At 57.5% G+C, this 25,732-nt stretch overlaps 2 protein-coding genes across 15 annotated transcripts in view; one reads left to right on the top strand and one right to left on the bottom strand.

Annotated features, from left to right (window-relative positions):
- The first annotated feature begins 1,513 nt into the window (after window positions 1–1,513).
- On the top strand, window positions 1,514–11,408 carry CXCR5 (C-X-C motif chemokine receptor 5). Its single transcript, XM_060105031.1, has 2 exons — window positions 1,514–1,570; window positions 10,341–11,408. Exons 1-2 carry the CDS (start codon window positions 1,514–1,516, stop codon window positions 11,406–11,408), a joined length of 1,125 nt encoding a protein of 374 aa, XP_059961014.1.
- Window positions 11,409–13,048: 1,640 nt separating this feature from the next.
- Window positions 13,049–25,732, bottom strand: part of BCL9L (BCL9 like) — a 28,638-nt gene continuing 15,954 nt past the window's right edge. For 13 of the 14 annotated variants that reach the window (XM_060105698.1, XM_060105695.1, XM_060105700.1 and 10 more), the window contains 7 exons: window positions 24,215–24,600; window positions 23,400–23,519; window positions 20,096–20,306; window positions 19,853–19,937; window positions 17,449–19,753; window positions 16,746–17,027; window positions 13,049–16,314 (listed from right to left, as the gene is read on the bottom strand). In XM_060105698.1, the coding sequence (XP_059961681.1) occupies window positions 15,221–16,314; window positions 16,746–17,027; window positions 17,449–19,753; window positions 19,853–19,937; window positions 20,096–20,306; window positions 23,400–23,519; window positions 24,215–24,515 (4,398 nt within the window). In that variant the 5' untranslated portion in view covers window positions 24,516–24,600 and the 3' untranslated portion in view covers window positions 13,049–15,220. The remainder of the gene's footprint in view (window positions 16,315–16,745; window positions 17,028–17,448; window positions 19,754–19,852; window positions 19,938–20,095; window positions 20,307–23,399; window positions 23,520–24,214; window positions 24,601–25,732) is intronic. The other variant, XM_060105688.1, reaches the window with a different exon arrangement.

Consider the following 25,732-nt stretch of genomic DNA (forward strand, 5'->3'; position numbering starts at 1 on the left):
AACATGGAGGAAAAGGAGAAGGAGGGCACTAGAAAGGGGAGAATCCCAGCCAATGGCCATTTGGCTGGCAGGGGAGGATGAGGTGGGGCAAGGAAAGAGCACGTCATGTGTGGGTGCCTCTGTGTGTGCACTCACTGTTTTTGTATCATTGTGGACCTCTCCTGGAAGAAAAAGCACGAAGATGAGACTTGGAGGGGAAGTCGATCAGTGTCTACATTGAGCTTCTTAAAGGTAGGGGTCCACAGACAGGGCAGAGGTGAGGGAAAGGAAAAGGGTTCCGTTGAGCCTGTAAGAGTAGCAGCCTGGTGGGATAGGCGAAACACTGAATATGGAGTCAGGAAGCCTGGGTTCAGTCCTGGCTCTGCCACTGGTTAGCTGTGGGTCCTGAGGACGTCACTCTGCCTCTCTGGGCCTCAGGGTCCTCCCATGTAAAAGTCTACTCTAGCTGGGTAGTCTATGACATTAACCATTTATGTGCCAACCGAGTTAAATTATAGCTAGAACATTATTATTATTTTTTTAATCTCTTTTTTTTTTTTTTTTTTTTGGTACGCGGGCCTCTCACTGTTATGGCCTCTCCCGCTGCAGAGCACAGGCTCCGGACGCGCAGGCTCAGCGGCCATGGCTCACGGGCCCAGCCGCTCCGCGGCATGTGGGATCTTCCCGGACCGGGGCACGAACCCGTGTCCCCTGCATCAGCAGGCGGACTCTCAACCACAGCGCCACCAGGGAAGCCCGAACATCATTAATTTTGAGTCAGAAAATGACTCTTCTGTGACTATATTTTGTGCTTGGTGATTTGGGTAATTTTGGTTTTGTCTTCCAGCAATGTTTTAGTGTTGCTCCCTTTGAAAACTTCTAACCTATCTCTTCTGAACTTGAGCTAGAAAGGGAAGGGGTTTTGCCCCTGCCTGGGCAAAAGGATGATGCCCAGTAGGGTAGGGTATCCCAGTCTGCCTTGGACTGAGGGGTTTCCCAGGACAAGGGACTTTCAGCCCTGGACACACTGGGGGCTGGGTTGCCCTAGTGGGGAGACAGATGAGGGTTTGGAGGCAGCTTGGAGGAGAGGGCCTGGAAGAGCTCACCTCCTGTTCCCCTTCTGCGTGGAGTTTCCCTCAAAGCCCCCCGACCGATGTGGTGGTTTTCATTACAAGGCACAACTCCCTGTTGGGAGGCTGGTGGAGATGCAGGGAGAAGCGAGCGGCAGCCTTTAAACCAGTTTCAAGCCCCAAGTGAGACAACTATATTGCTGGGAAAGAAGCTGAAATGCTTGACTAGCACTGATGCTGTGGGGATTTTCCCTTTTTCTTCAAAAAAACACAAAAGACCCAGTGGAAACAAAAAAAAAATGATGAGTTGTGAGACAGGCCTCGGGTCCTACGCGGCCCCAGGAGACAGCGCGCAGTTCATTTGTTTAAATTTGCAGCTGACGGCTGCCACCTCTCTATAGTCAGCAGGCGGAGAAGCTCTCAACGTCAGGCAGCGGCCAGTCTGGTGACATACGGCTACAACCATGAACTACCCCCTAACCCTGGACATGGACTTCATGAACTACAACCCGGAGGACCTGGTGAGTAGGGACAGGCAGCTTTATTATGGTGGCCCAGGAATTCTAAATATCCTGTGCCCGGGGCCCAAGGAAGAGGGAAAGGCATGCAGTCCTCTCCCACTGCGGATCGGCAGAACCTAGACAGGCCCATCGGCGCCTGCCTTTTAAGGTTTGATTTCTCATTCCATGGAAAATAGAGCTGCTGCCTTAAATAGACATCCTTTATTTAGAGGGGATTGGAAGTATGGGTTCAGGTCCTGCATCCTCCCTGACATGCTCTAGGACCTAGAACAAGTCACTTTGCCTCTCCATTCTTCAGTAGGGGCTCCTCTCCTCATCTCATACGGCTGGAATACAGGGTAGATGGGAAAGTACTTTGGAGGTTTTCTTAATATCAGGAGGCTGGCATTGCTGGTTGACCAATCAGTGTATGTTTATTCATCTCTTGCTCTACGATTCTGTCATCGGGGCATGACATTCTCTCTTGGATAGAGAAGGTGAGAGCCTGTTCTTGGCACTTAAATAGCTTACGGGCTAGCCAAGAAGAAAAAAAAATTACTCACCAGAAGCTCGTAGACAATGATTATGTGCTAAACCCAAGGAGATGGTCAGCAAGGGAGAGGACCCCAGTGGGCTGGGGTCAGGAGGTAGGGGGTGCCAAGCTGGTATCAAGTTAGTGGAAGAACTCGGTGTTAATCCTAGAAATGTCTCTGAGCATGTTGTGGCCTCCCTCAGAGGACTGGGCTCTCTAGAGATAAGGTCTTTTTCGGTGGGCTAAGAAAATAGTCCCCAGCGTCACTGTCTGCCACCCACCCAAGACTGTCCCGTGAAGCAGAGTAACCCAGTTGGCTTGGCTTTTACTGGGTCCCCAGAAGATGTATGTAAGGAGCAACTCAACCAGAGACCCAAGACTCCTGTGTGAGGGCAGCAGAGGGTTGCTTGTAAGGATCTTCTGGAAACTTTCTTGTAGTCTTCACTCCCTTTCCCCCGTGGCCAAGAGCACTGCTAGGAAAAGAACTTCTCTCTGAGCTAAATTCTGGGCTGGATCCTTTTCGAAATGTCCAAACCTTTTCTCCTACACCTGCCAGCTCTCCTGGCCCTAAACTCACCCTGAGATGGTCTCCGACTCCCTCTAGCTCCCTTGACTGGAGTCTATACTGTATCTCCACCAGCTGTGTTCCCAGACTTGCTTGGAAAAGTCTGCCTCTCACTTGCCCAGATCCCAAGACTTGGAAGCGTAAGCAAGAGCATGGGGAGGTGGGGGAAGGGATAAATACCCAAAGCCTGTCTTCTCAGATCCAAGCCCCCGATAAAAGCAGAGCCAGAACCATCAGTCTAATCAGACCTGCTGCTTAATCTGTGGGACCCAATGCAAAATGAACATGCAGGGCCTCTGTTAAAAATTTCAAGATAGAGACGGCAGAGCAGTAAACCAAGCACAGGGCTCTTCTAAGTGCTGGGCCCTGTGCGACTGTACTGGTCTCACGCCCATAAAGCTGACCCTGAGTCCAATCAGACTAAAACCCCACAACCCTGACAAGGCAACGTGCTCCCACCCTGGCCCCCAGCCCTGGCCCCTGGCCTCACCTGACTAGGTTACTGGGCATCTTCCTCTGCCCGAAGCTTGAAGCTGACCACGAGCCCTGACCCAGTTGGATATCACAGTAACCAACTCGAGACCTGGCCGGTTCTGGCTTCTGAGAAACCTCAAGAGTTCCCCTAACTGCACGCCTCACTCCACTGTGTGACCTACTAGAGACAGGTGGCCGCAGGGGGACAGCGGGGCATGTCCCACATACCGAAGAAAATCTGCAGCTCCGGGAGAGAGAGCGGTGACTCACTTCATGTCAAGCCTCAAATGAGTGGTCTCAGCCCAGGCATCCCTGCAGGCCTGAACCTCCTCCATCAGGGTCGGGCCAGGAGCCAGGAGTCCTAGGACCATCCGGGCCCTGGACCTTTCTTCAGCCAGCCCCCAGCACCTCATCCCGCCTTCACCCACCTCCCATACACTCTCTCTCCAGGGCTGTTGCCCCCTCAGAAGTACAGACACTCTCTCTCCACCCCCCCGCCACTCACAGCAGGACCTTGAGCAGTTTTGACAGTCTCCCTGACGGTATCTCCCAGCACAGGGGCCCTGGCATGGCAGGGCAGCAGGAGAGTCTTGTATGCAGTAGCTTCTCAATAAGTATGTACTGATTTGTGCTGCTCTGCTGAGTGTCTCAACTCCCCATTTCTCTCTGGAGTTAGTCTCACTTCTATTATTTTGCTTCCTATTCCTCTCCCTCTCCTGGTCCAAACCAAGTATCAGTTCAGTGTCCTAGAACACTGGGTTCTAGACTCCAATGCTGGGTTAAGAACTGGGGGCTCTTGGCCATAAACCAAGTGTTGGGCACCCTATCTTCCCTCCCTCCTCTTGCATTCTAAGATCAACTGTTTAAAATGTCCATTTTCTTGAGATAGGTTGCTAATTCCCATGAATAGAGGATCCAAACAGAAAAACTGTAGATGGCTAAGTACCAGAAACTAGGAGCCAGGTCCCTGGGGTGGGCATGCCAGGGACTCATCCTGCTGGGAAGGCAGATCTAGGCAGACCTAGAAAAGCCTCTGTCCTTAGGAACCTGGATCTGAAAGCATGCAGCCTCCTCTTGACAGACCTAGGACCTGGGGCACCAACAGGGGTCGGTCATAAACTGCACCTCCAGCCCCACCCTGCACACCAGCCAGGAGGGGAAGCTGCTATAGAGCAGGGTGAAGGTGGTCCAGCCCCAGGGCCTGGCTTCCCCTGACCCCTCCCCAGGGATGACCCCCACAGTCTATGACTTCGGCGTGATCAGCGCATCACAGGACGGGAAGGCCATTCATACGCACTGCCCCATTTCATCAAGGAGGTGTGAAGAAGAGGAACCAAAACCAGCTCAGGCTGTTTCTGGGGTTTACCTTGGGGGAAGGGAGGCTCACCCCCTCCCAAACCAGGTCAAAAGTCCCAGAGGAACCCCAGTAGAAGAAGCCCCAACTGGGGCTGATTGGAAGGGTCAGAGATGAGGGAGAGACCCAGGGCTAGCCTGGGGAGGGGTCAGTGTTGGGGCAAGTCTGGGCTCAGGCACACAGACCACAGTCTCCCTCAGAAATTCTTGCCTTCAGTGAGGACACAGACTGTGGCTGATCCACTCCTCTGGCACAATGGCAGAAAAAGTGACCATGAATTTAGCACTGAGAATCAGGACACAAGAATGTGTATTCTTTCAGGAACGATGGGACAAAATATTTCAAATCAGTACTGACCCAGGAGATGGCTTCAAGAGGTTGCCGTACACACCTAAGAGACCTGTCTGCCTGTCCCTCGGACTGTGTGGCTCTGTCCCCAAAGTGCAAATTGATCTGGGGTGCCAAGGGGGACCCCTTGAAACCTAAAGACTCAGTGCAGAGGTAGGGATAGCTTAAAGTCTCCCCCCAGAACCACACCCAGAGTAGTGCCATGTTCCTGATGGCCAAACCTTTGGGTGGAGATGGAAGAGGAGCCTGGCGGGCTCGCTCCTGAGGGGTGGGGGCGGGGAGAGGGGGGAGATGTGACAAATGGCCAGCCAGAGTCTCAGATGGTCTTTAGGGGGTGTGGGCCCTCTAAAGGAAGCGTGGGGAAGGGATAAAGTCCTCCGCCCTCGCCTCTCAGCCCAGCCTCCTTCCTCCAGACCCCCGCACCCCTCAAGCCACGGAAAGCTGGAATGAGAGACGCCCTGGCTGGTCCCACTCATGACTCCTGACTCTGGGTTGGGAATATCCAGCCAGGGACATAAAAGGAGACGGAGTCTGTGTGTGTCCCCTATAGCCAGAGTGATGAACTGCGTCTGTGTGTAGACGCCTCTTGCAGCTAGTATGACTCAGGCCCCTGGAGCCCTGGAGTTGGGCCTGGATGAGCCAAGCACTCAGCAGCCCTCCTGGGGGCTGAGAAGCAAGTCGGGCTGGGCCATTCACTCAGTGAAGAACAGACAGGCTGGAGAAGCAACGGCTCCCACCCAGGTGCTGAGCTAGATGAAGGTGACACTGAGAACCAGATCAGCACAGGGCAGGGCATGGCAGCCAGAGACCCAAAGCATCTGGGAGCTGTGAGCAAGGGACATCTGAGGGCAGGGCCCAGCTTCCTTTCCAGAGCAGGAATCCGTTCCCACACACTTGGCCTCAAACATTCCTCTTCCTCCCAAGGGCCCCAACCCATGGTTCGACAGTTCTGCCTGTTAGAAGGTTCTTTCTCCTTTGACTGAAACACCCCCAATCCCAACCTCTGCCCGTTTCTCCTGCTCTACCTGCTAGGACCTCACACAATAAGCCCATCCTGCCTTCTTGCCATGGGGGCTCTTTCCAGTCCTGGAAGGAGCCAGCTCTCCTGGACTCAAGTCTTCTCTTTCCTGGACACCACAGCCCGGGACCTGGAAACTTTCCCCCAGGGTGGGGATTTCCAGACCCCTTAACAGCTGGTCACCCTTGTCCAGCCCAAACAAACTGGGTTGGTGGCAGGTGCCCACCTACAGGTTTCTGTTCACCTAGATAAGGCAACAGAGCCCTGCTGGCAGCCACGCCACCCTGTTGACTCATCTGAAGCCTGCAGTCAACAAACTCTCAGGTCTTTTTCTCATAAACAGTTGTTAAGTCAGGTCTTCTCCAACCTGTCCCTGAAGAGTTGAAGTTTTAAACCCCATCTAGGTCTCTACGTTTTTCTTTACCAATTCCACCTGGTCAGTTTGGGCCTGTAGTTCCAGGTTGTAGAGAACTCTGCACGGTCTGAAAACCTCCCCCAGCCGTATCACCCAAGACAGGGCTGAGAGTGAAAAAGAGGAGAGGGTCCAGGACAGACCCCTGAGGAAGGTCCTAGACACCCGCTGCCCACCTGCTGACACAGAGCCCCATCAGCAAACGTTTGCTGAGCTTCACACCGGCCAGTGCAGGGCAGTGAGACAGCCTCATTATTTGAAGTCAGATGGGGCTTGGAGGACTTAATTATCCAAGGAGGGGCCTGGGTCCTACAGAGGTTCCTGAGGAAGGAAAGGAGGGAGGGGCAGGGGAGTGGAGTGGGGGTGGGAAGAGTAATATTTGTAATTCCAAGCACTCTGATCTCTCCCCCCATCCTCCCTTCTCCTGGCACCTCAATACCAGGACACAGAATGTTCTAGTCCCCACTCCTGCCCTCTCCGCAGCTTCATCCCGGTCATCGTGGTTTCTTGCCTTCTTTGAGGCCTGGGTCCCTGGCCTCTGTTAGGCTACTGTCCGCTGGGTACCTGCTTATGCCACATGCTGTCATGGCCCCAGCAGTCACACGTCTGAGTCTATACAGGGTCATGCTGCCGTCAGAGTGTGTGTGTGCCTGAGGGCCGTGGCTTCCTGCAGCTTCTCATAGCAAAGGATGAGTGAGCGCTCGGCCAGATGGCCCACCCTGAGCTCCCTCTGGGTGTGAGTCCTGGGGGGGCTCCCTTCCGCGCCCACTCCCCACAGCATTCAGGATTCCTGATTCCTAACTTCCCACTGGGCCAGAGCTGACCTTGCTCGATGACCTATCTCCATGATTTGAGGAAGGGCGGGTGTGCCGGATCCCCTGGCTGTGGGAAGTGGCTTTAACACGTGCCACTCCCGAGCCCCCAGGATGTCTGTTTGACACCTCCTGCTGAGAGGCATCACCATCTCTCAGCACTCCTCAAACCAGCTTCCTCCGTCTTCTCCTCTCTGCCTGAGCGCTCTGCCGAACAATGGCCTCTTGGAAAGAAGGGAGACAGTCCCCCACTCCCAACCCTCCTCTAAACCTGGGTTCTCAGGAGATGGGGGCTCTGGGGTCCTGGGGACTTGTCTCTCTGTGTTGACTTTAAATGAGCAGCAAACAATCAACCTGAATGCTTTAGAGGGCAGGTCTTGAGTGGTTCTGGACCAGACAGGCTGGCTGCACCTAAGCCCTCCGTTGGGCAGTGGGACGGCCAGGCTCCCACCACAAGGTAGATGGAGTCCAGCCCCGCTGACTGCACCAAACCCTGCATCTCTTCTTCTGTCTCAGTTGCTTTGCTCTGCATGAAAACAGCTCATCTCACTGCTTTCCCCTTTAACTCCTGCTGAATTCCAGGATGAATCAAATGGTTGTATTCAATGACGATGTTGGAAATAACTCCCAATATGGTTAGAGAACCCAAGATAGGCTCTAGGCTGTCAAGAGCATTGGGAAGAGGCAAACACTGAAGAAGGGTGGGAAGGAGTGTCTGAGTCTGCTGAGGCACAGGGAGGAACTTCCCCGGAGTCCCAGAAGACGAGGTGCCCTGGCCTTATCTGGGAAACCACTCTCCAAGCGGCGTAGCACACATCTGCATCATGTCTGGCATGTGTAAAACACATGGTCTTGTAAGGGAGACACCCGAGACCCGCCCCCGGGAGCTCACCATCCAATGAGGCCACCGACATCCCAACCCTGAGTGAGGTGACAAAGGCACGCGTGATGGAAGAAGAGAGAATGTAATTCCAAGCAGAGGATTTAGGAAGGACACAGGAAGGTGGGGTTGAGTGGGGCCTTGAAGGAAGCATAGCAATAGGCAGACTTGGGAAGAAAGGACTGCTGGGCGAAAGGAAGAGTTTTAGAGACAGGATTGTATCAGCGTGATGGGGGCAGGCAGCCAGGAGAATGATGAACCTGAAGGAGAGGGATAAAGCGATAAAGTGGAAGAGAAGGTTGGAAAGGTCAGGGGAATATACAGTTTGCAAACATGTAAAGGCCCTGTAGAGGAGTTTAGACCTCACCCTGCAAGTCCATGGTCTTCCAGTGAAAGCAGAACCATTTTCGTAAACAAAAGCATATGTGTGAAACACCACATGAGACAAGGGTGTCTGGATTAAAGACGGGAGGACCAGAGGCTCCCTCCCTTCCCACTGCCCCACCCCCACCCCAGTAAAACCTGCAAAGAAAGTCCATGGACTTATGCTGTATGGGAGGCCTCACAATTAGTTCTGAAATTTAGTAACGTATGGTAAACATCTCTTCCTAAGAGAATGTGCAGGTAAACCTCACTTCTTTTTGAGTGCTGCATAGTATCCTGCTGTGTGAATGCACTGAGGTTGGCTTCTTCCAATCTTCTATGGATCAACTTGATCCCAGACATGACTTTTCCTTATAACTGGCTTTGCTATTAAATATGACTAACACAACATTTTAAATCAACTCTACTGCAATAATTTTTTTTTAATTCTTTGAAATTGAAAAAAAAAAAAGATAAAGACAAAAAGAAAAGAAAACCACTGCTTAGAGGTAACAGGGAACCAGTAAAAGATTTTAAGCAGGACACTGATGTGATGGTATTCGTGGGCTGAAAAACTCATCCTGTCCTCTGTGTAGGAGATGGATAAGAGTGGAGAAGTCGGTGAGAATGGGACCCATGGGGAGACAGAAGTCCTGAGCATTAGGGTGAAGGAGGGCTAGACTGGGGCTATGGCAGAGGGATGCTGGGGTCGGGCGAGTCTACGACTCTGCCGCTGCACGAATGTATCCTCCCACCCGCTTCTCCCAGAGCCACCTGCCCCAGGAACTGGAAGGAAAGGCCCAGATTGGGAAATGGGTCTTCCCACCATGGAGAGCAAGTGTAGTAGGACCCACAGCTGGGGCCCTGGGTAGCAGCACAACCACCCCCTGCTTGTGTGGGACCCTCGCTCTCCAGGAAGGAGGGCAGGGTGGGACCACCCTGAGCCTGGGTGCCCGGTACCCTCTCCCACCCTCTCTCTCCCTGGGGCTCATCGTTTACAGAAGTGCCTTTTTGAAGCCACATAAGCTGGTTATAATTGGTTTTGAAATGCCGTGGAGAGGGGTCTGGTTACGGGAGGGGGTGGGAAGAACAGAGCTGGGAAGTGAGGAGCAGGTGCAGGGGGGCAGCTGTGAGTGAAAGGTATGAAAACAGGCGCCCTGCCTTCCTTTGCGGTTAGCTGGGTAAACAACCTGAGTGCTGGGGTGGGGAGGGGTGGGGGGAGGAGGGGGAGGCAAGGGAGGAGTGAGCTTCCGGAGACAGAGTGGGCACATCCCCTTCACTTGGAAGCCTCCCCCCCTCCCCCCTCCCCCCCTCGCGGAGAAGGGAGGAGTTTGCTGGTGATGGGGAACAGCAGGCAGGGCAGCCAGGCAGCGCTGCGTAGTGGTGCAAGTTACATCAGCGTGGGTTCGAGCAGACCTGATCTCTGGCAAGACATGGGTGAAACAGGAATATCACATGCCTTGAGCTTGCTGTGCCGATTAAACAAAAAAAGAGGCTCTTACTACAGTTTCAGATATAATGAAGGAACAAGGGGACAAACTGAGAGCAAGCCAGCAGGCCATACCAGCATCCACCCCTTCAGCAGGATCCTAGGTCTTAGTGCCCTCTGTCCTGTTCAGAATTGGAAGAGATGGCTCTTTGTCCCAACCAGATCCATTCCCCCAAATGGAAGCCCTGATTCCAGCCCCTGCGGCTGCATCCTTCGGCACCTGAGGCCTCGCAAATGAGAAACGACTTACAGGTGCCCAGCCCTTCAGAGTTTATGAAGCACATCCACACCATATATCTCCTTTCATCTTTGTCACTACCCAGTGAGGGATGTTTACAGACGAAACCTGAAGTTGGAAAAGGCAACGTGATTTGTTTGAGGAACACAAAGGGAAACTGGGATTTGGTCCGTGGGCAGACTGGGAGTGCAGGGACAAAAGCAGTTAGCCTGGGGGGATAGGATTACTCTACCAGGGGGTCTGGGTCCCTCTTGAGAGGAAAGACTGGTTCTCAGTTCCCACCCTCCTGTCTGCTTGCCCTTGCAGTACAAGGAATTAGGCAGCTACAATGACAGTTCGGAGACCCACCCAATGGAAAATCACCTCTGCTCCGCAGCTGAAGGGCCCCTGCTGACCTCCTTCAAGGCCGTGTTCGTGCCCGTGGCCTATGGCCTCATCTTCCTCCTGGGTATGATGGGCAACATCCTGGTGCTGGTGATCCTGGAGCGGCACCGGCAAACGCGCAGCTCAACCGAGACCTTCCTGTTCCACCTGGCGGTGGCCGACCTCCTGCTGGTCTTCATCCTGCCCTTTGCTGTGGCCGAGGGCTCCGTGGGCTGGGTCCTGGGCAGCTTCCTCTGCAAAACCGTGATTTCTCTGCACAAGATCAACTTCTACTGCAGCAGCCTGCTCCTGGCCTGCATCGCCGTGGACCGCTACCTGGCCATCGTCCACGCCGTCCACGCCTACCGCCACCGCCGCCTCCTCTCCATCCACATCACCTGTGCGACCATCTGGCTGGCGGGCATCTTCTTTGCCTTGCCAGAGATCCTTTTCGCCAAAGTCAGTCAACCCCATTACAACGACTCTCTGCCACACTGCACCTTCCCCCAAGAGAACCAGGCCGAAACCAATGCCTGGTTCACCTCCCGCTTTCTCTATCACATCGGAGGATTCCTGCTGCCAATGCTGGTGATGACCTGGTGCTATGTCGGGGTGGTGCACAGGCTGTGCCAGGCCCAGCGGCGTCCTCAGCGGCAGAAGGCGGTCAGGGTGGCCATCCTTGTGACAAGTGTCTTCTTTCTCTGCTGGTCCCCCTACCACGTTGTCATCTTCCTGGACACCCTGACGAGGCTGAAGGCCCTGGGTAGCACTTGTGAGTTCAATGGCTACCTCTCCGTGGCCGTCACCGTGAGCGAGTTCCTGGGCCTGGCCCACTGTTGCCTCAATCCCATGCTCTACACGTTTGCCGGAGTGAAGTTCCGCAGTGACCTGTCGCGGCTTCTGACCAAGCTGGGCTGTGCCGGCCCCGCCTCTCTTTGCCAGTTCTTCCCTAGTTGGCGCAAGAGCAGCCTCTCGGAGTCAGAGAATGCCACCTCCCTCACCACCTTCTAGGTTCTAGCCCCCCTTTGTTTCTGCTTTCCTTGGGGCAGGCAGTGACGCTCGAACTCCTTCCAACAGGATCTGGGATCCTAAGAGCTCGCCTTGGCCAGTGTCCTCATGTGGGGCAGCTGGAGGAACCAAGCCCTCTTTCCAGGACAACCCCGCCAGCTCTTCTCGCAGCCCCGGGTCTAGGCTGGGGTCCACAGCCCAAGGGCAAAGCAAAGGATACCTGCGCTCGTCCGCATCGCTTCGGGCTGAGAGGACCACACTTACCTTCTCTCATCCTGACCATCCAAAGCTCAAGAAACAAATTTTCCTTCTGCCCCTGTCGATAGGGAGAGTCATTCCCCTTCCAGAACGTACTCCATCATCTTATGGACCGCCGACCTCCACAACCACCCGCCTCTCCTCCCACCTCACCTGCCAAAAGTAACAAGCAGCTGAGCACCAGGGGATGGTTGGAGGTTAAGGCTGAGGAAAGGCCAGCTGGCAGCAGTGGGGCCTTAACACGTCTCAGTGCCTAATGAGCAGGCATTCACCAGCCCTGCAGCATCTTGACCAAGCAGGGAGCTCAGGATGACCCAGTCCAGGTGGCTGCCCCTGGCTCTGACCAAAATGGTGCCGGGCCAGCCCCATGTCACTGGGCCCTGGGAGGTCTGCGGCCAGAGGCAGACTCCAGGTGCCCTCAGAGACCAGCCAGCATCCTAGAGAAGGACTAAGGTCAGCAGAGAGGAGCCCAACCAAGGAAAGGAGATTCTCCTTCCCCAGCTCCAAGGATGAACAAGTATTAACCAAAGGCAGCTGTCTTCCCTGCCCAGGGTGGAAAGCTCCCAGGGTGGGCCAGGGGCAGCAGGGTCCAGGGTCCTGGTGGGTCTGGGCACCGATGGGGAAGGGGACGGACGTGTCCTTCCCTGTCCCTCTCCCCGCAAACTACACAGCCAGGGGAAACTCCTGGAGCCACAGAGAGAATCTGACCACGGAGCAGAGATGGAGACTTCCTGAGGAAAGAGACAGACCTAAGGGGTCCCTGGGGGTCATCTCATCCAGCCCCCTGCCTGCAGGCCAGGCCATCTCTCTGGGCCTCAGCAAGAGCCGCGAGGCATCCCCTTGGGCTGGGCAGTGTGACAAGCAGGCCTAGGCTGGGAAGTCCCCAGGCTCCAGGAAGCTGGGCCCTGCCCCGAGAGGATACTACTCAATTGGAACCAGAGGAAGCTGCTCCGTGCCTGCCTGCCCCCTGCCTGGGGAGGGCTCTCCCTGCCTCCTCCCCAGCCTCTGGTCCGCCTAGAATGGGACATCAGGGACCCTAGTAGTTGCTGAGGGCACACATCGGTTGCCCAGGCCCACTCAAGCCAGTCAGCCAAGGTCCCTAAGAGGCCGCCCCCCGCCGCAGGGGAGATCAGAGCTGTGACCCAGGGGACTAGGTCTTCACCGTGGAACACCAGGGAATCCCTGGGGCCCCTTTTTCCTCCCAGCACCCAATAGTAAGTTGGGCAGCGGAGGAGCCAGACACGGAAGCAAGATAGCAAGAAACTGGATTTTTAATTTTCTCTTTTTAATAAAAAGGCACCTATAAAACAGGTCAATACAGTACAGGCAGCACAGAGACCCCCGGAACAAGCCTAAAAATTGTTTCAAAATAAAAACCAAGAAGATGTCTTCACATATTGTATTTATATATTTATATTTATATATATATTTATATAATGGTACAAAATGGCTGGGGGTGTGGCCATGGATGGAGGGAAGTAGCTGGCCTGTGGAATTCACCTTGGAAAGCTAGTCTGGTGGCAGAGGTGGGAGGAGCGGGGGAGGGGGAGGGCATCGGGCCCTTTTCAGTCTGACCCGTCTCTCCTCTGCGCAGGAAACACTTAAGAGTCGGTTTGGGGAGTCTTGGGTCATGGGTGGGGGACTCAAGGGCACAAGGCCTGGGTTGAGACAGGGTGGGAACGTGTCTGGTGGGATTGAGGGCAGGTGGCCCCTGAACACGGGGGACCAGGCCCTGGCCACTGGGAGGGGCTGGGGGAGGCAGGAGCTCGCAGCCAGCCCCAGAGGAAGCACTTGACCTGGCTGACGGGGTACTGAGGACAGCACCAGACTGGGAGAACTGGGGACAAATTCCCTTTGTATCACAGCTGCCAATGGGAGACCAGGCCCTCGGGTCAGGAAGGCTGGGGACGGGGCCACGGCAGAAGACACCTTGTCTAGAAATGGCCCTTGGCCCTGGGGGTGGGGTACGCAAGGCCTCAGCCAGGTAGCTGCTCTGCCACCTCACAAGGCAGGAAAGGAAGTGAGAAAAGGAGAAGTGTTTTACTCCTGGGGCTGAGGGGGGCAAAACACCCAATCGTGTATGGCTTCAGCTCTGACCAGAGGCGGGTGGGGAGCTCGTATGGGAAAGAGCCGGGGGCTGAGGGGAAGGCAGTGGCTGCGCCTGGGTGGGCAGAGCCCTGAGCTCTGGGCAGAGGGACCTTGCCAGCGATCGGCCAGGCAGAGAGAAGCGGGAAGACGCCCTCCTGCTCCGCATCCAACACTCTCTCTAGTCCATCCTCAGCGGGTGGAGGCTGGAGGGAGACAGACGGACTCGGCCAAACCCTTTTCCTTTCCTCCTTTGGTGATAAGAAGTAAGTGGTAGCCTCTGGAAGAGTCATGGCCCTGGGGGCTACCTGGCCCAGAGCCACCACTGCAGCGGGCAAAGGACCATCCGGCCCCCCCAGGCCACCCCTCCACGGCTCCACACGAGGGGGCCACACAGTCTCCGCCTCGTCCTCCTTGTCTTCATCCCGGACTGGGGACCAAGGACTTCAAGTTCTGGCTAAGATGTAGCAGCAGGGGACACCAGACATCCACAGCTAGGAAGCCAGGGCCCCGTGTCACCTCTGTGGGGCAAACACACATGCACGTGCACGCGTTCTCCTGAATCACTCAGCAGCAGACAGGCTGCCGCCCTGGGGGGGTCTCAGCCCTGCTGGGGCTCACCAGGTGGAAGCCTAGGTGGTCTGACCTCAGTTTAGGTGTGGGTGTAGCTACGTCATTTCACCATTAGGGGACAGGACCGGAATGGTATCCTTTACTGACCCAGAGACTGCCACAGCGGGTAGGTGTGTCAGACTGCGTGCCCCTGGGTCCAGGGGGATGGAAGGGGCAATCATTTGAAAAAGGGGGGAAGGGTTTCTTTTATCCTTTTTTTGTGTGACTTCTATCAAAACACAGAAATACAGCACACACACAAACCGGCACAAAAGCGCAGCGCTCTATTTACAGCTACGGCTGGCGCCTGCCCACCTGGCCAGCCGCCTGCAGGTTGGGGTGGGAGAGGGGGTCAGCCACATCATCAGGGAGAGGAACTGAGGCAGGAGAAGACAGAAGGAAGAACGGCGGGGTGGGGGCAGAGAAACCAAGAGGAGGAAAGTGAAGCTCCCGGAGGAGACAACAGCCGGAGGGGGAGGGAGAGGCAGGGAGAGCTCCCCTCTCCTTCCACCCGCTGCCAAGGATTGGATACAGGGCTCTGAACGCAAAGCTGAAGAGGGCGGACGCAGAGAAAGAGGGAAAATCGAGGCTCCGTAGGACTGGGGGGGTGGGCGCGGAGGGGCAGTCCTGGCGGCCGAAATGGGACCAACCCCCATCCCAAATCCCCCACCCCACCCGCCACTTCCCCCTAAGCTGCCAGCACATCTGGTTTCCACAAATGCCACTCCCCACACAAGCCCCCTCCCACCCCCTCCACCCCACCCCTTGACCCAGGCCATCCCAACACCGAAGGGGAAGAAACTTTCGTAAGGTTATCGCATTTGCAGTGTCGCCCCAGCTCCAGCCCCCAACGGGGACTGCTAGAAGGGCAGGTTGGCCATGCCACCCGGCGCCGGGAGGTAGCCCATCTGGCTGTCCAGAGACACACTGCGCTGCCGCAGCGGGTGGGACACCATGAGGTTCTGCTGGGGCGGGGGGCCCATGAGAGAGCCCTGCGGGGGGAGCATGTGGGGGGGCTGGCTGTAGACCTCACCGCCCACGCCCCGCTGCTTCATCAGCATGAAATTCTGCTGGGTCATGAGGCCTTGTGGAGGGGCCATGACCCCCTGGTGCAGGCCATGGGGCACCATGCCCTGCTGTGAGGGCACACCTGTCCTGCCCAGCAAGGACATCTGTCCGGGGTGGCACATGGACATGCTGAGCCCCCGCTGGACGCCCTGCTGGCCCGGGAGGTTGGGGGGCCGGGAGGGGGTCTGCTCCGCCATCATGTTCTGCAGGTTCATGAGATGCAGATTGGGGGGCTGGGCCTTGGGGGGCTGGTTCTCGCTCTTGGGGAAGTACTGGAGGGTGCTGCTTGGCTTCTCCGAGGGGATGATCCTGGACAAGTCGAACTCGGGGATCCCCGTCGGGGTGGGCCGGATCACCTCGCTCAGCTCAGGGTCGTTCAGCACGGACGCCACCCCGGGGAGCACGCCCGGGGGGTACGCGTCGCCCATGCGGCCGGCCATGCTTTTGCCCAGCAGGTGCTGCTGGGGGGGCAGGGGGCCTGGCGGCTGGCTGGGCAGGTCCTCTGGGGGCAGGGCCATGCCTGAAGGGTAGTGCTGCTGCAGGCCCGGTCCCCCGCCCCCGCCCCCACTAGGGGCCATGGCACCGTGGGGCTGCTGCAGCCGGGGGGGAAAGGGCAGCATCTGGGCCGAGCTGGGCACCGGGCCGCAGGGGGCACTCAGGGAGTCTGGGCCCCCTGGAGCCATCATCATCGAGTTCTGAGGGGGCCCTCCTGTCCCCTGTGCATTGGGGTGCAGTGGAATGTTGGAGCCCAGAGGGGTGGGGGAGGGCAACATGGTAGGTGGGGGGTCATGGGACAGGGGCTGCTGGCCTGGCAGGTTCATGCCCATGGGGCTCTGGGCAGCAGCTGAGTTCAGGTGCATCTGGGTGGGCTGGTTATTGCTGATCCCTGCGGGGAAAGAGAAATGGGGGTCAGGAACCGTGCACACCCAGCTGGGGGAGGGTGCAGAACTCAGTCCTTCCCCACTCCCCAGCCAGGCTGGTACCAGAGCTGAGGGCTTTCACCGTTGGCCTGCCCTAGCTGCGAGGGAAGGGACTCCAGGCACTTAGGTGAGAAGCCAAGCAGCACAGGCTCTGGCCCAGCCGGCCAGGGACACATCAGTAGGTGGAAAGACCACTCCAGCTTTCCGGGCTTGGCTTGGCTGGGCGACAATGAGTGGAAACTGTGAGCCGGGACACATCCCCACCCCACGCCCAGGGCTCTTTGGAAGCACAAAAAAGCCAGCAGGACCGCAGGGGCAGCCGCTGGCCGTGGCAACTCTTCCCACTCCCAGTGCCTTCATCAGCTCTCCTCCCCACAGCCCCTCCCTGTCCCCGCACCTGGCCCAGAGCCCTGCGGTGGCGGTGGCGGGGGGAGCAGGGGCCGGTCGGGCAGCAGCTCGTCGTCTGAGGTGGCGATGGTCTTGATGGCATTGTGGTAGAGCGGGGTGGAGCTGGGCATGGCATACTTGGACATCTGGGACATCATCAGTGACAGGGGGTTCTGGGAAGGCGTGGGGTCTGGGGAGGAAGTGAATGGCAGGCTGGGGTTCATGAGGCCGCTGGGAGGGTTGGCGGGAGGCGCTGAGGAGCTGCTCCGGGGGCCGCTAGGCGGGAGGGCACCTACAGAAGCAGGGAGACAGAAAGAGCAGGGGGTGACTGGGGAGGGGAAGATGAACTTGGCTGCTCACACTGGGGGCTTAGGAAGAGGTCAGCTCCCAAATCTCCACCCAACTCCTCCAGGCACAGATGTCCCACTCAACACAGGCCCCCCACTGTCACTACAGCCCACCTGTCTCCAAGAAGTTCCCGCAGCCTCAGGGCCCCAGGCAGTGGGGAGACCCCAAATATGACCCCCTTGAAATGCCTGGGAGCTGAACATGGTGCTCCCCGTGAAAGCTCACCCACAGCTGCCAGCGTCTGCCCCTCGAGCAGAGCCGTCTAACTCTGGGCCCCAGCACAGATGCCTTCACTCACTCCCCTGGCCCAGCAAGAATACCCCCACCGGGGAGGCTCCCAGCGCCAGAGGCCAGGGCCCACTTGCCTGGCCCCGTTGACTCACTCTGTTCCATGTTGCCCAGGGTGCTGGAAGAGTTCATGTTCAGAGGCGGCTGCTTGTTCTGGGGGACTCCGGGGCTGGGCATGGCCGTCTTGGGCGAGGCGACCCAGCCTGGAGAAGGCACCGCCATGGAGGGAGACTTAAGCCTGCTGGGCGAGCCGGTGGGCGAACGGACACTGAGAGAGGAGCTGAGGACCTGGGGTGACTTGAGAGGTCCTGGCGGGTTGGCCGAAGGCAAGGGCACCATCTGTGAGGGAGTCTGGGGTGACTTGAGGTTGGCGGAGGGCGAGGTGACCAGGGGTGAGTGTACCTGGCTAAGGGTGGGCGACTTCAGATGCCCCATGCCTGGTGAGCCCATCTGATTAATACTGATGGTGAGGTCTGAAGGCCGTCTGCCCAGCCCCCGGTTTGGGGCTGAATGCACAGAGCCGGGAGGATTGGACGCAGGAGGCAGGGGCATGTGGCTGAGCCGGGTGGTACCCACGTTTGCCATGGGCATTGAGCTCTGGTCGGGGCTGAACATGTCTTGAGTATTGCCCATCTCCTGGGGCATGGCTTGGTAGGGTCCCTGGCCCCCAGAGAATCCTTGCTGTCCCTGGCTGGGAAACTGCGAGGGCATAAGCATCTTCTGCGGGCCGCCCATCATGCCGCTGCTGTTCTGGGCCCGCACCCGGGCCATCTCCTCGGGACTGAGGCCCTGCGGCCCCATCATGTCCCCAGGGCCCCGCATCTTCTGCGACATCAGCATCTGCTGCTGTGGGGTCATCTGCACATTCAGGTTCATGTTCATGTTCATGTTCACATTCATGTTCATGTTGAGGTTGCCTGGCCCCATGGGTGGGTCCACCTCCCTCAGCCCAGACTGCCCCATGGGGGGACTCAGGAGGCCCCGACCTCCACCAAACTCCATGCCCATGGGAGTGCCCGCCAGGCCCTCGCCGCCAGCTATCTGCCCGGGGAACATGGCTGGATCCATCTGCCGGTGCGCCTGCATCATCCGTTCCACCTCCATGCCCTGCCCCAGGCCGCTGCCGGCCATGCCCAGGGGGCGCTGCATGCCCATCGACCGCTTCTCCAGCAGCTGGTGTCGCAGCAGCTCCTCACGAACCCGAGGGGTCATAAATCGCTCGGCTTCACCCTGCCCGCCTGGGTAGGGCACTGCGTTCTGGGCAAAATTGCCAGGCCCCCCCATAGGGGGCAAGTCTTCAGTCCAGCCCATACCCGGCCTCACAGGCCTCTGCATGGCATTCATGGGCACCTCCATGGGCATACCCTGTATGCCCCCAAACCCAGACACCCGTTGCATCTGGTTGCCTGGGAAACGGGGACCGGGGAAGGGTGGTCCACCCCGGAGCTGCATGGGATCTTGGACATCCATGGGCCCCCGCAGCTGGGCTCCCATCCCGGGGGGCCACTGATCGCCAGGCTTGCTGTGGTAGGGAGGCGGTGGTCCCCTCACCACCAGGCCCCCCATGCCCATCATGTCCTGCAGCGGGCGGCCCCCATGCAGCCCGATCTGCTCCTCCTTCCGTCGTTTCTCCTCGTAGTACTCTTCCTGCAGCTTGCGCCAAGCCACCTGCTCAGGTGTCAAGCTGTCCTGGCCCAGCCTCTGCATCATCATGTTCATCTGCTGCCCCATGTCCCCGCCCGGGGGGTGCCCAGGCACTTCATGCTCCAGCGGGGGGCCCCCGAGGCTCTGTGTCTGCGAAATCATGGACTGCAAGGGCTCCTCGTACTTCTTCAGCCCGCTGGCCGGGGCTGTGGGTGGCTGCTGGGGGGCAGGAGGGGCTTGTGCTGGTGGTCCCCCCTCGCCTGCTCCTCCGGGGGCCCCCTTGAGGAAGGGCTCAGTCTCCCCGCTGCGGAGCAGCAGCCGTTCAATGTCCCGAAGCGTCTGGAGGGAACGCTCCCGATGCTCCAGCTGCTCCTTGGACAGGCCCTCTGAGCCCACCAGGCTCCGCTGCCCATTGCCGGTGGGGGCCTCCCCAAGCAGGGCAGGGCCGGGAGCGCTGCTGGGCTCTCCTCCAGGAGGCAGCGGGTTGTTGGCGGTGGAAGCTGTAGGGGTATTAGGGTGGGTACCCCCAGTGCCACCACCCGTGCTGGCAGCTCCCACCGAGTTGGGTGTCAGGTCCTGATTGGTGTCCTCAGGAGGCCCCTCGGAAGGCAGAGCAGGGGGGGCGCTGCCTGGGGCTGGGGGTGGCGGTGGCGGCAGTGGAGGAGGCTGGGACTGAGGGGTGCCTGTTGATGGCGTGCTCAGGGGTAGCGGTTCTGGGGTGGGTGGCACTTTGGGGGCCTGCAAGAGGACAAAGGCAGAGCATGAGACAGGTAAGGGGATGCACTGGCCCATCCGCTGCTCACAGAGCGCCATGCCCAGGCCAGGTGACACACTCACCTGGTCCAGCTTGGCACGGGGCACGTTCTGCTGGTGGTAGGCGAGGATGGAGTCGGCCCGGCCCTGCAGCACTGCCTCCGCAGCCCTACGCAGGAGGGTCGGGCACAGACAGCTAAGAGAGGCGGGCAGGAGGGAGCCCTCAACCTCACCCAGCCCAACCCAAGCCAACCCTGGCCCCCTGCAGGCACTCACTCAGGACCCCAGGCTGAGGGGTGCTAGGCAAACAAGGGCTGCGGCACTTACGTGTTGGCCAGGTGGGTGGTGAAGACATACACAAACTGTGAGGGAGGCTTTCCCGGGACACCCCCGCCTCCACCCCCGGGGGCGTCGGGCCGGAGGCCTGGCGGGGGCCCATGCGGGGGGCCTGGTGCGCTGCTCTCACTGAGGGGCAGTTGGGCGGCTTGGCCAGGACCCAGCTGTGGGGCCGCCATGGCTGGGTCTGCTACATTACAATCTGCACAGGAGAGGAGAGGGAAAGAGGCCCAGATTTAGAGAGGAGATCCAGTGGGGAGACAGCCGCCCACCCCCCTGTCGCTACTATACCATCCCAGAGATGCCCAGGGACAGAGAGGCTCACTGCTTCATAGCTCGTGCCCACGGGGTCATCTGGGGCCCCAATCGGGCATTTTCACTAGTCTAGTTTCTATACTTGCCCTAGACCAGGCTTTCAAAAGGATGGAAATTGTGCGGACCATGTGGAGAGGAGGGAGAGGGAAAATGTGACCCTTGAATAGGCTCCCGCATGCCTGGCACCCTGACGACGCTTATGGATGTGATTCCATCTAATCATCTCATCCCTGGGAGGAAGCTGTCGTACACTCCACTTGTCGTATACTCCACTTGACAGCCTCAGAGGGATGACATTACTCACCCAAGGTGACACAGCCAGGCAGTGCAGAGCCAGGGTCTGCACCAGGCAGGGGCTGCAGAGCCCCGAGCTTGGCCCTGCTCCGACCCCTCGCCGTGGTCTGTGTGTGTGTATGCACATTGGCCAGGTGAGGGGAGAAGGCAAAGAGCTTGTACAGCTGATGATTCAAACGCTGAATGGTCTTCATTCTAGCCCTACCACTAACTGTTCTGCAACCTTATGAACAAGGTGCTTCCTCCCTCTAAGCCTCAGTTCCTTCATCTGTAAAATGGAAACACTAACTCCAGCCCTGCAGGAGGGGGAGGGGCTGGTCAAAGAAATCTATTTTTACAGCAAGTTCACAACTATGTCACAAACTAAAAAACTGTTTAGAAAACAGAGTTACAAAAGCCTGACATACTGGGTTCACTGCCAGGGTAGACTGGCTATCCTCGGCACCGAGCGAGGTTTTGTTCCACAGTCACAGCCCTGACTGTAAGTCCTCGCCTACAAAAGATCTACGCTTGGTCATTCATGGGTCTAGTGAGTGGGTGGAACTTTGCCACCAGTCAAGTGCCTGGCCTGCAGACAGTAAGTGACAGCACCTACTGCCCCAAGTTGTCTCCCCTGAGCTGGGGCAGCGGCCACCTTCCCGCAGGCCCACAGGCAGGCTCCTCTTCTTGAAGAAATCTTCTCTAACACTCCTACCTCATTAAAGGCCCTGCTCTGGACCCTGTCTCTCCAGTTTCACATAGAATAACAAAGCCAGAAGTTTGCGGGGGCGGGGGGACTTGAGAGCTGACCTCAATGTGTGAGGGCTGCCCTGGGGAAGAGGAAGGTGCGCATTCAATACACAGAACTAGGACTCCTGGGGATGTTATGGGGAGAGAGGCAGGCTTTATTTCAATAAAAAAAACTTCTAGTACAATGATAACGATAAAAGCTAAACGCTGGGGACTTCCCTGGTTGCGCAGTGGTTAAGAATCCACCTGCTAATGCAGGGGACACGGGTTCGAGCCCTGGTCCGGGAAGATCCCACATGCCGCGGAGCAACTAAGCCCGTGCACCGTAACTACTGAGCCTGTGCTCTAGAGCCCGCGAGCCACAACTATTGAAGCTCGTGCGCCTAGAGCCCATGCTCCGCAACAAGAGAAGCCACCGCAATGAGAAGCCCACGCACCACAACGAACAGTAGCCCCTACTCGCCTCAACTAGAGAAAGCCCGCGCGCAGCAACAAAGACCCACTGCAGCCAGAAAAAAAAAAAAAGCTAACACTGTTCTAAGTGTGCTACATGTCTCAACTCATTGACTCCTCACAACAACGCAAAGAGGAAAAGATTATTTTTATAGATGAGGAAACTGAGGCCCTTTCCCAAATTTACACAAATAATAAGTGGAAGACCCAGGATATAAACCAAGGCGGTCTGATTGCAGAGTCTGTGCTCTTAACTTCTACATTATACTGCCCTACCCTTAAGAACTCTTCGAGAATCTAACAGCAATATAACTAAAACAGTAAGTGCTTGCCTTGGTATCAGGTATGGGATGTTAGCAATTTCTGCTTTGATTTCCCTGTGTTTTCAAGTTTCTACAATGGTACAGTCTAGTGTTATAAAAGTGAATTGAGGAGGGTCTGTCCTGGGAAGCAGTGACCACCCCCATCTATCACTGAAGGGTTTGGCCAGGGGCTTGTGGACCACCAGTGAGTCCCCTGGGGTGGGGGCGGGGGGTGGCTGGGACCAGATGACCTTTAAAGTGCCAGCCAGCTGCAGAGGCTTCAGTATTTGATCCCATACACCACCTCCACCGACATAATCTGCTCTTTCCACAAACATCTGCTGAGTCTGTTTCCTCCTCTGCATCATAATAACACCTACCTCACAAGGCTGTTATAAGGATTAAATAAAACAAAGTAGCAAAGTAGCAAAGTATCCTGCATATTTTTTCTTCCTCCTTTCTACAGTCTGGCTTTCGACAAGTTCACAATTTAACATTCTCTGGTTAGTTTCTTACGCATTAAGTTGTTTCTCCCCACACACAGACATAAGCTTGGAGGGGAAGCATCAAATCAATGTATATGGGCTTCCCAAGGGCAGGAGTATGTCCGTTTCTCCCCCATCACTAGTGTCAGGCCCAAATAAATGCTGATCAATGCAAGAATGAGAGGGGTGGGCGTCCACCCACACCCACTCCTCGTCCTGGTGATGCGCTCCAGGCACTTGCCAGGAGTCAGTTAGAGGGTAGGGAAGGGCACCAGAGACACAGGCAATGTCAGCTCACACCCAGGCTTAGCACAGCTTTGCACAGCAGAGCCAGCTGTCCAGCTCCCAGCAATGCTGGGCCCTCACCGCCCTCCCTCTAATAACCAGTAGGTGGCAGCATAGGCCAGGAATTCATGGGAGGAGGTGTAGATGTGGCCAGGAGAGGCCACCTGAGGTTCAACCTACCCCACCCTGGTCCCTAGGGAGAGGGGGCCACTGAGCACCTGGAAGGCAGCAACTGGGCTGTCACAGTGCAGGGAGGGACTGAGTCAGAGATGTGAGGTGGGAAAGGAGGAGCCTGGGCTCCTGACCCTTTGCTCCCTCTTCCCAGGCTGGGCCTTCTAAAGCCCTAGGTGAGGAGAGGGAGGTTCCCTCAGGACGGGGCTATCTTCTGGGGGCACCATGGGCCACAGCATCGTGGCAATGATGGGCACTCACTGTGGGTGGCCCCGATGGGCTTGTCATCCTCCTCGCTGTCCGGTCCTGAGCACCATTCGTCCCCACTGTATGGCTGCTTCCGCTCCAGCACACAACGCCGCTTACTCCGGGGTGCCACTTCTGCCCAGGCAGGCAGGGGTCAGAGTGAGTACCCAGAGGCCCTGTCCTCCCACAGCCGGGATCCTTCCCAAGCCCCGTCTCCCAGATGCCCCACCCCAGGGGGCACTGCCCCGGCCATGGTGGGCACTTTGCCAGCCCTTGGCCCCCACCACAACACCATTTGTTTCTGATTTCTCTCTACAGCCCTGCTGCCTGCCTCCCCTCCCCCACCCAGCACCAAGCCCAGCATAATCCTCAACCACAACTGGTTCTAATTAGGGCTGGGGGGGGAGGGGGAAACTGCTGCTACTCTTCCAGGCCCCAGTGCCTACACCATAGCTCCCACCAGCCAGGATACCAGGAGGTTCCTGGGAGGTGTGAGGGTCTGCTTCTCACCCCAGAGCACCTCCCTCTCCCGCTCTGGGGGCTCTGGTGGGAAAGCAGGAGAGGCATGAGACTGACCGACCAGAGGCCCCATCACTCTGTGTGGCCCCTCCATGGGTGGCACCTAAGGATGAGACATCTCCATCCAATCCTGAGAGAATGACCAGATGGGTGGGTATAATGGGGGTAAGAGAAAGGTGCCCCCGGCATAAATGCTGGAGAGGAGTGGGGGTTGAGGATTAGGCAAGGGGGCTAGAAAGATGGTTTCCCAGCAAGCGTGAGTCTAGGGCTGTGGAAGATGCTGGGGTCTTGGGGATCAGGAAATGGGATACCTTTGGCCTCCGAATCCAGGGACGGTGTCCCAGCCTCTCGCTGCTCTCCGGAGTCCACAGACACGCTCCGCTCCCTCTTCACTTTGCCCTTGAGCGAGCTGAAAGGGGGCACCCCTGCCTGGGGGTTCTTCAGACTTGAGTTGCTAGGTGAGATCTGGTTGGCCTTGGCCCCATGGTTCCCCGCCCCCACGCCCTTCGAGCCCAGGTTGCAGGTGGGTCCTTGGTTCACATTCTGGTGCTGGGATTGGGCCCCGCCATTCCCTGTCTTGCCATGATTGGTCAACTTATTTTCTGGGTGCATTGGCTTGGCTGGGGCAGGGGGGCAGTGGCCGCGGGGGGACAGCGGCGGGCTCCCTGGAGCTTCTCTCCTCCTAGGGTGGGGTAACCTGGAGAAGGTGGAAGAGACATGAAAAGTTAATCCTGCTAGGGGTGTAGCATGCCTGGATTTTAATCGCCCCATCCTGCCTCACCTAGTGGTAGGGGAGGTGGGGGCTGAGTGGCATCTTAAGACCACCAGCTATCCCCTACCCCCCTCCATGGCTCCTCAGAGAAGGGGTGATGCCCCTCTCCACCTTGGGTAGAGAAGATGGGGCAACCCCCTCCGCCCTCCAATCCCCACAATTCAAACGAAAACCAGGGCCTCACATTGGCAGACTCCAACCCACCCCCAGCCCCAGCATCCAACAGACTGCAAGCCTCCATGGCAACCCCCCTCCACTAGCACCTGGCCAACACTTAAGCATCCTCTTTGCAAGGGTTTGCTGTCTTCAGACTCCTTCCAAGGTCCCCAAACCTCAACTGCCATGTGTCCCAACACCAGCATGGAAGGGGCACAGGACCTGAGGGTCACTGCTCATGCCCCAGCCCCATTCCCCTGGGGAAGTGGGGAAAAGCACACCAGAGAGTGGTACCCACTGGTCCAGACAGCTCCCCAGAGCAGGAGGGGAATGCCTCAAGAGGGTCTACTAGTATGCCTGGCCGGCAGGCAGGAGCAGGAAAAAAAATGGGGAGGGGACTGGTGTGCAAAGCAGACTGAAGCCAAGGATTCCTGCAGCCTAGGCTGCGGGCCCTTTAAGCTCCAGCCCGCTCCCCCCACCGCCTCCCCCTCCCCGGAGACCTATTAATAGCCGCTGGAAAGATCACATCACGGGAGAGGATATTTATCCCCCCTCATTCCACACCAGCTCAGATTTATTTCAGCTCTGCTGTCCTGCTGCTGCCGCCTGGCCCTGTCTGCCGGGTTCTCCTGGAGAAGGGGAGGGAGGCAGGCACCGCCCCTCCCTCCAGCTCCCACCCCCAGCTAGACTGAGGCCAGAGGGCGCCATCGGACCCGACAGTGGGGTGGGCAGGGGTCTGCTCAAACCGTTTTTAAGAGGAAAGGGCTGGAAGGGACTAGAACAGCAGGCTTAGCTGGTTGCCATTCCCCTCTGTCCCCTGGGCCCAGGCACTAAAGCTGTGGGCTCCTGCCTCGGGGCAGGCCTTCCCATTCTGACCCCCCTTTAGCCCGCTGGTGGCCCG

The sequence above is a fragment of the Mesoplodon densirostris genome, chromosome 7, assembly GCF_025265405.1.
Source record: "Mesoplodon densirostris isolate mMesDen1 chromosome 7, mMesDen1 primary haplotype, whole genome shotgun sequence".
Lineage (NCBI taxonomy): Eukaryota > Metazoa > Chordata > Mammalia > Artiodactyla > Ziphiidae > Mesoplodon > Mesoplodon densirostris.

Excerpts from the sequence above, each read along its gene's own strand:
- CXCR5 (XM_060105031.1), top strand. The coding sequence starts at position 1,514 with ATGAACTACCCCCTAACCCTGGACATGGACTTCATGAACTACAACCCG. Across the intron at positions 1,571-10,340 it reads ACTACAACCCGGAGGACCTG|TACAAGGAATTAGGCAGCTA; the intron begins GTGAGTAGGGAC and ends TTGCCCTTGCAG.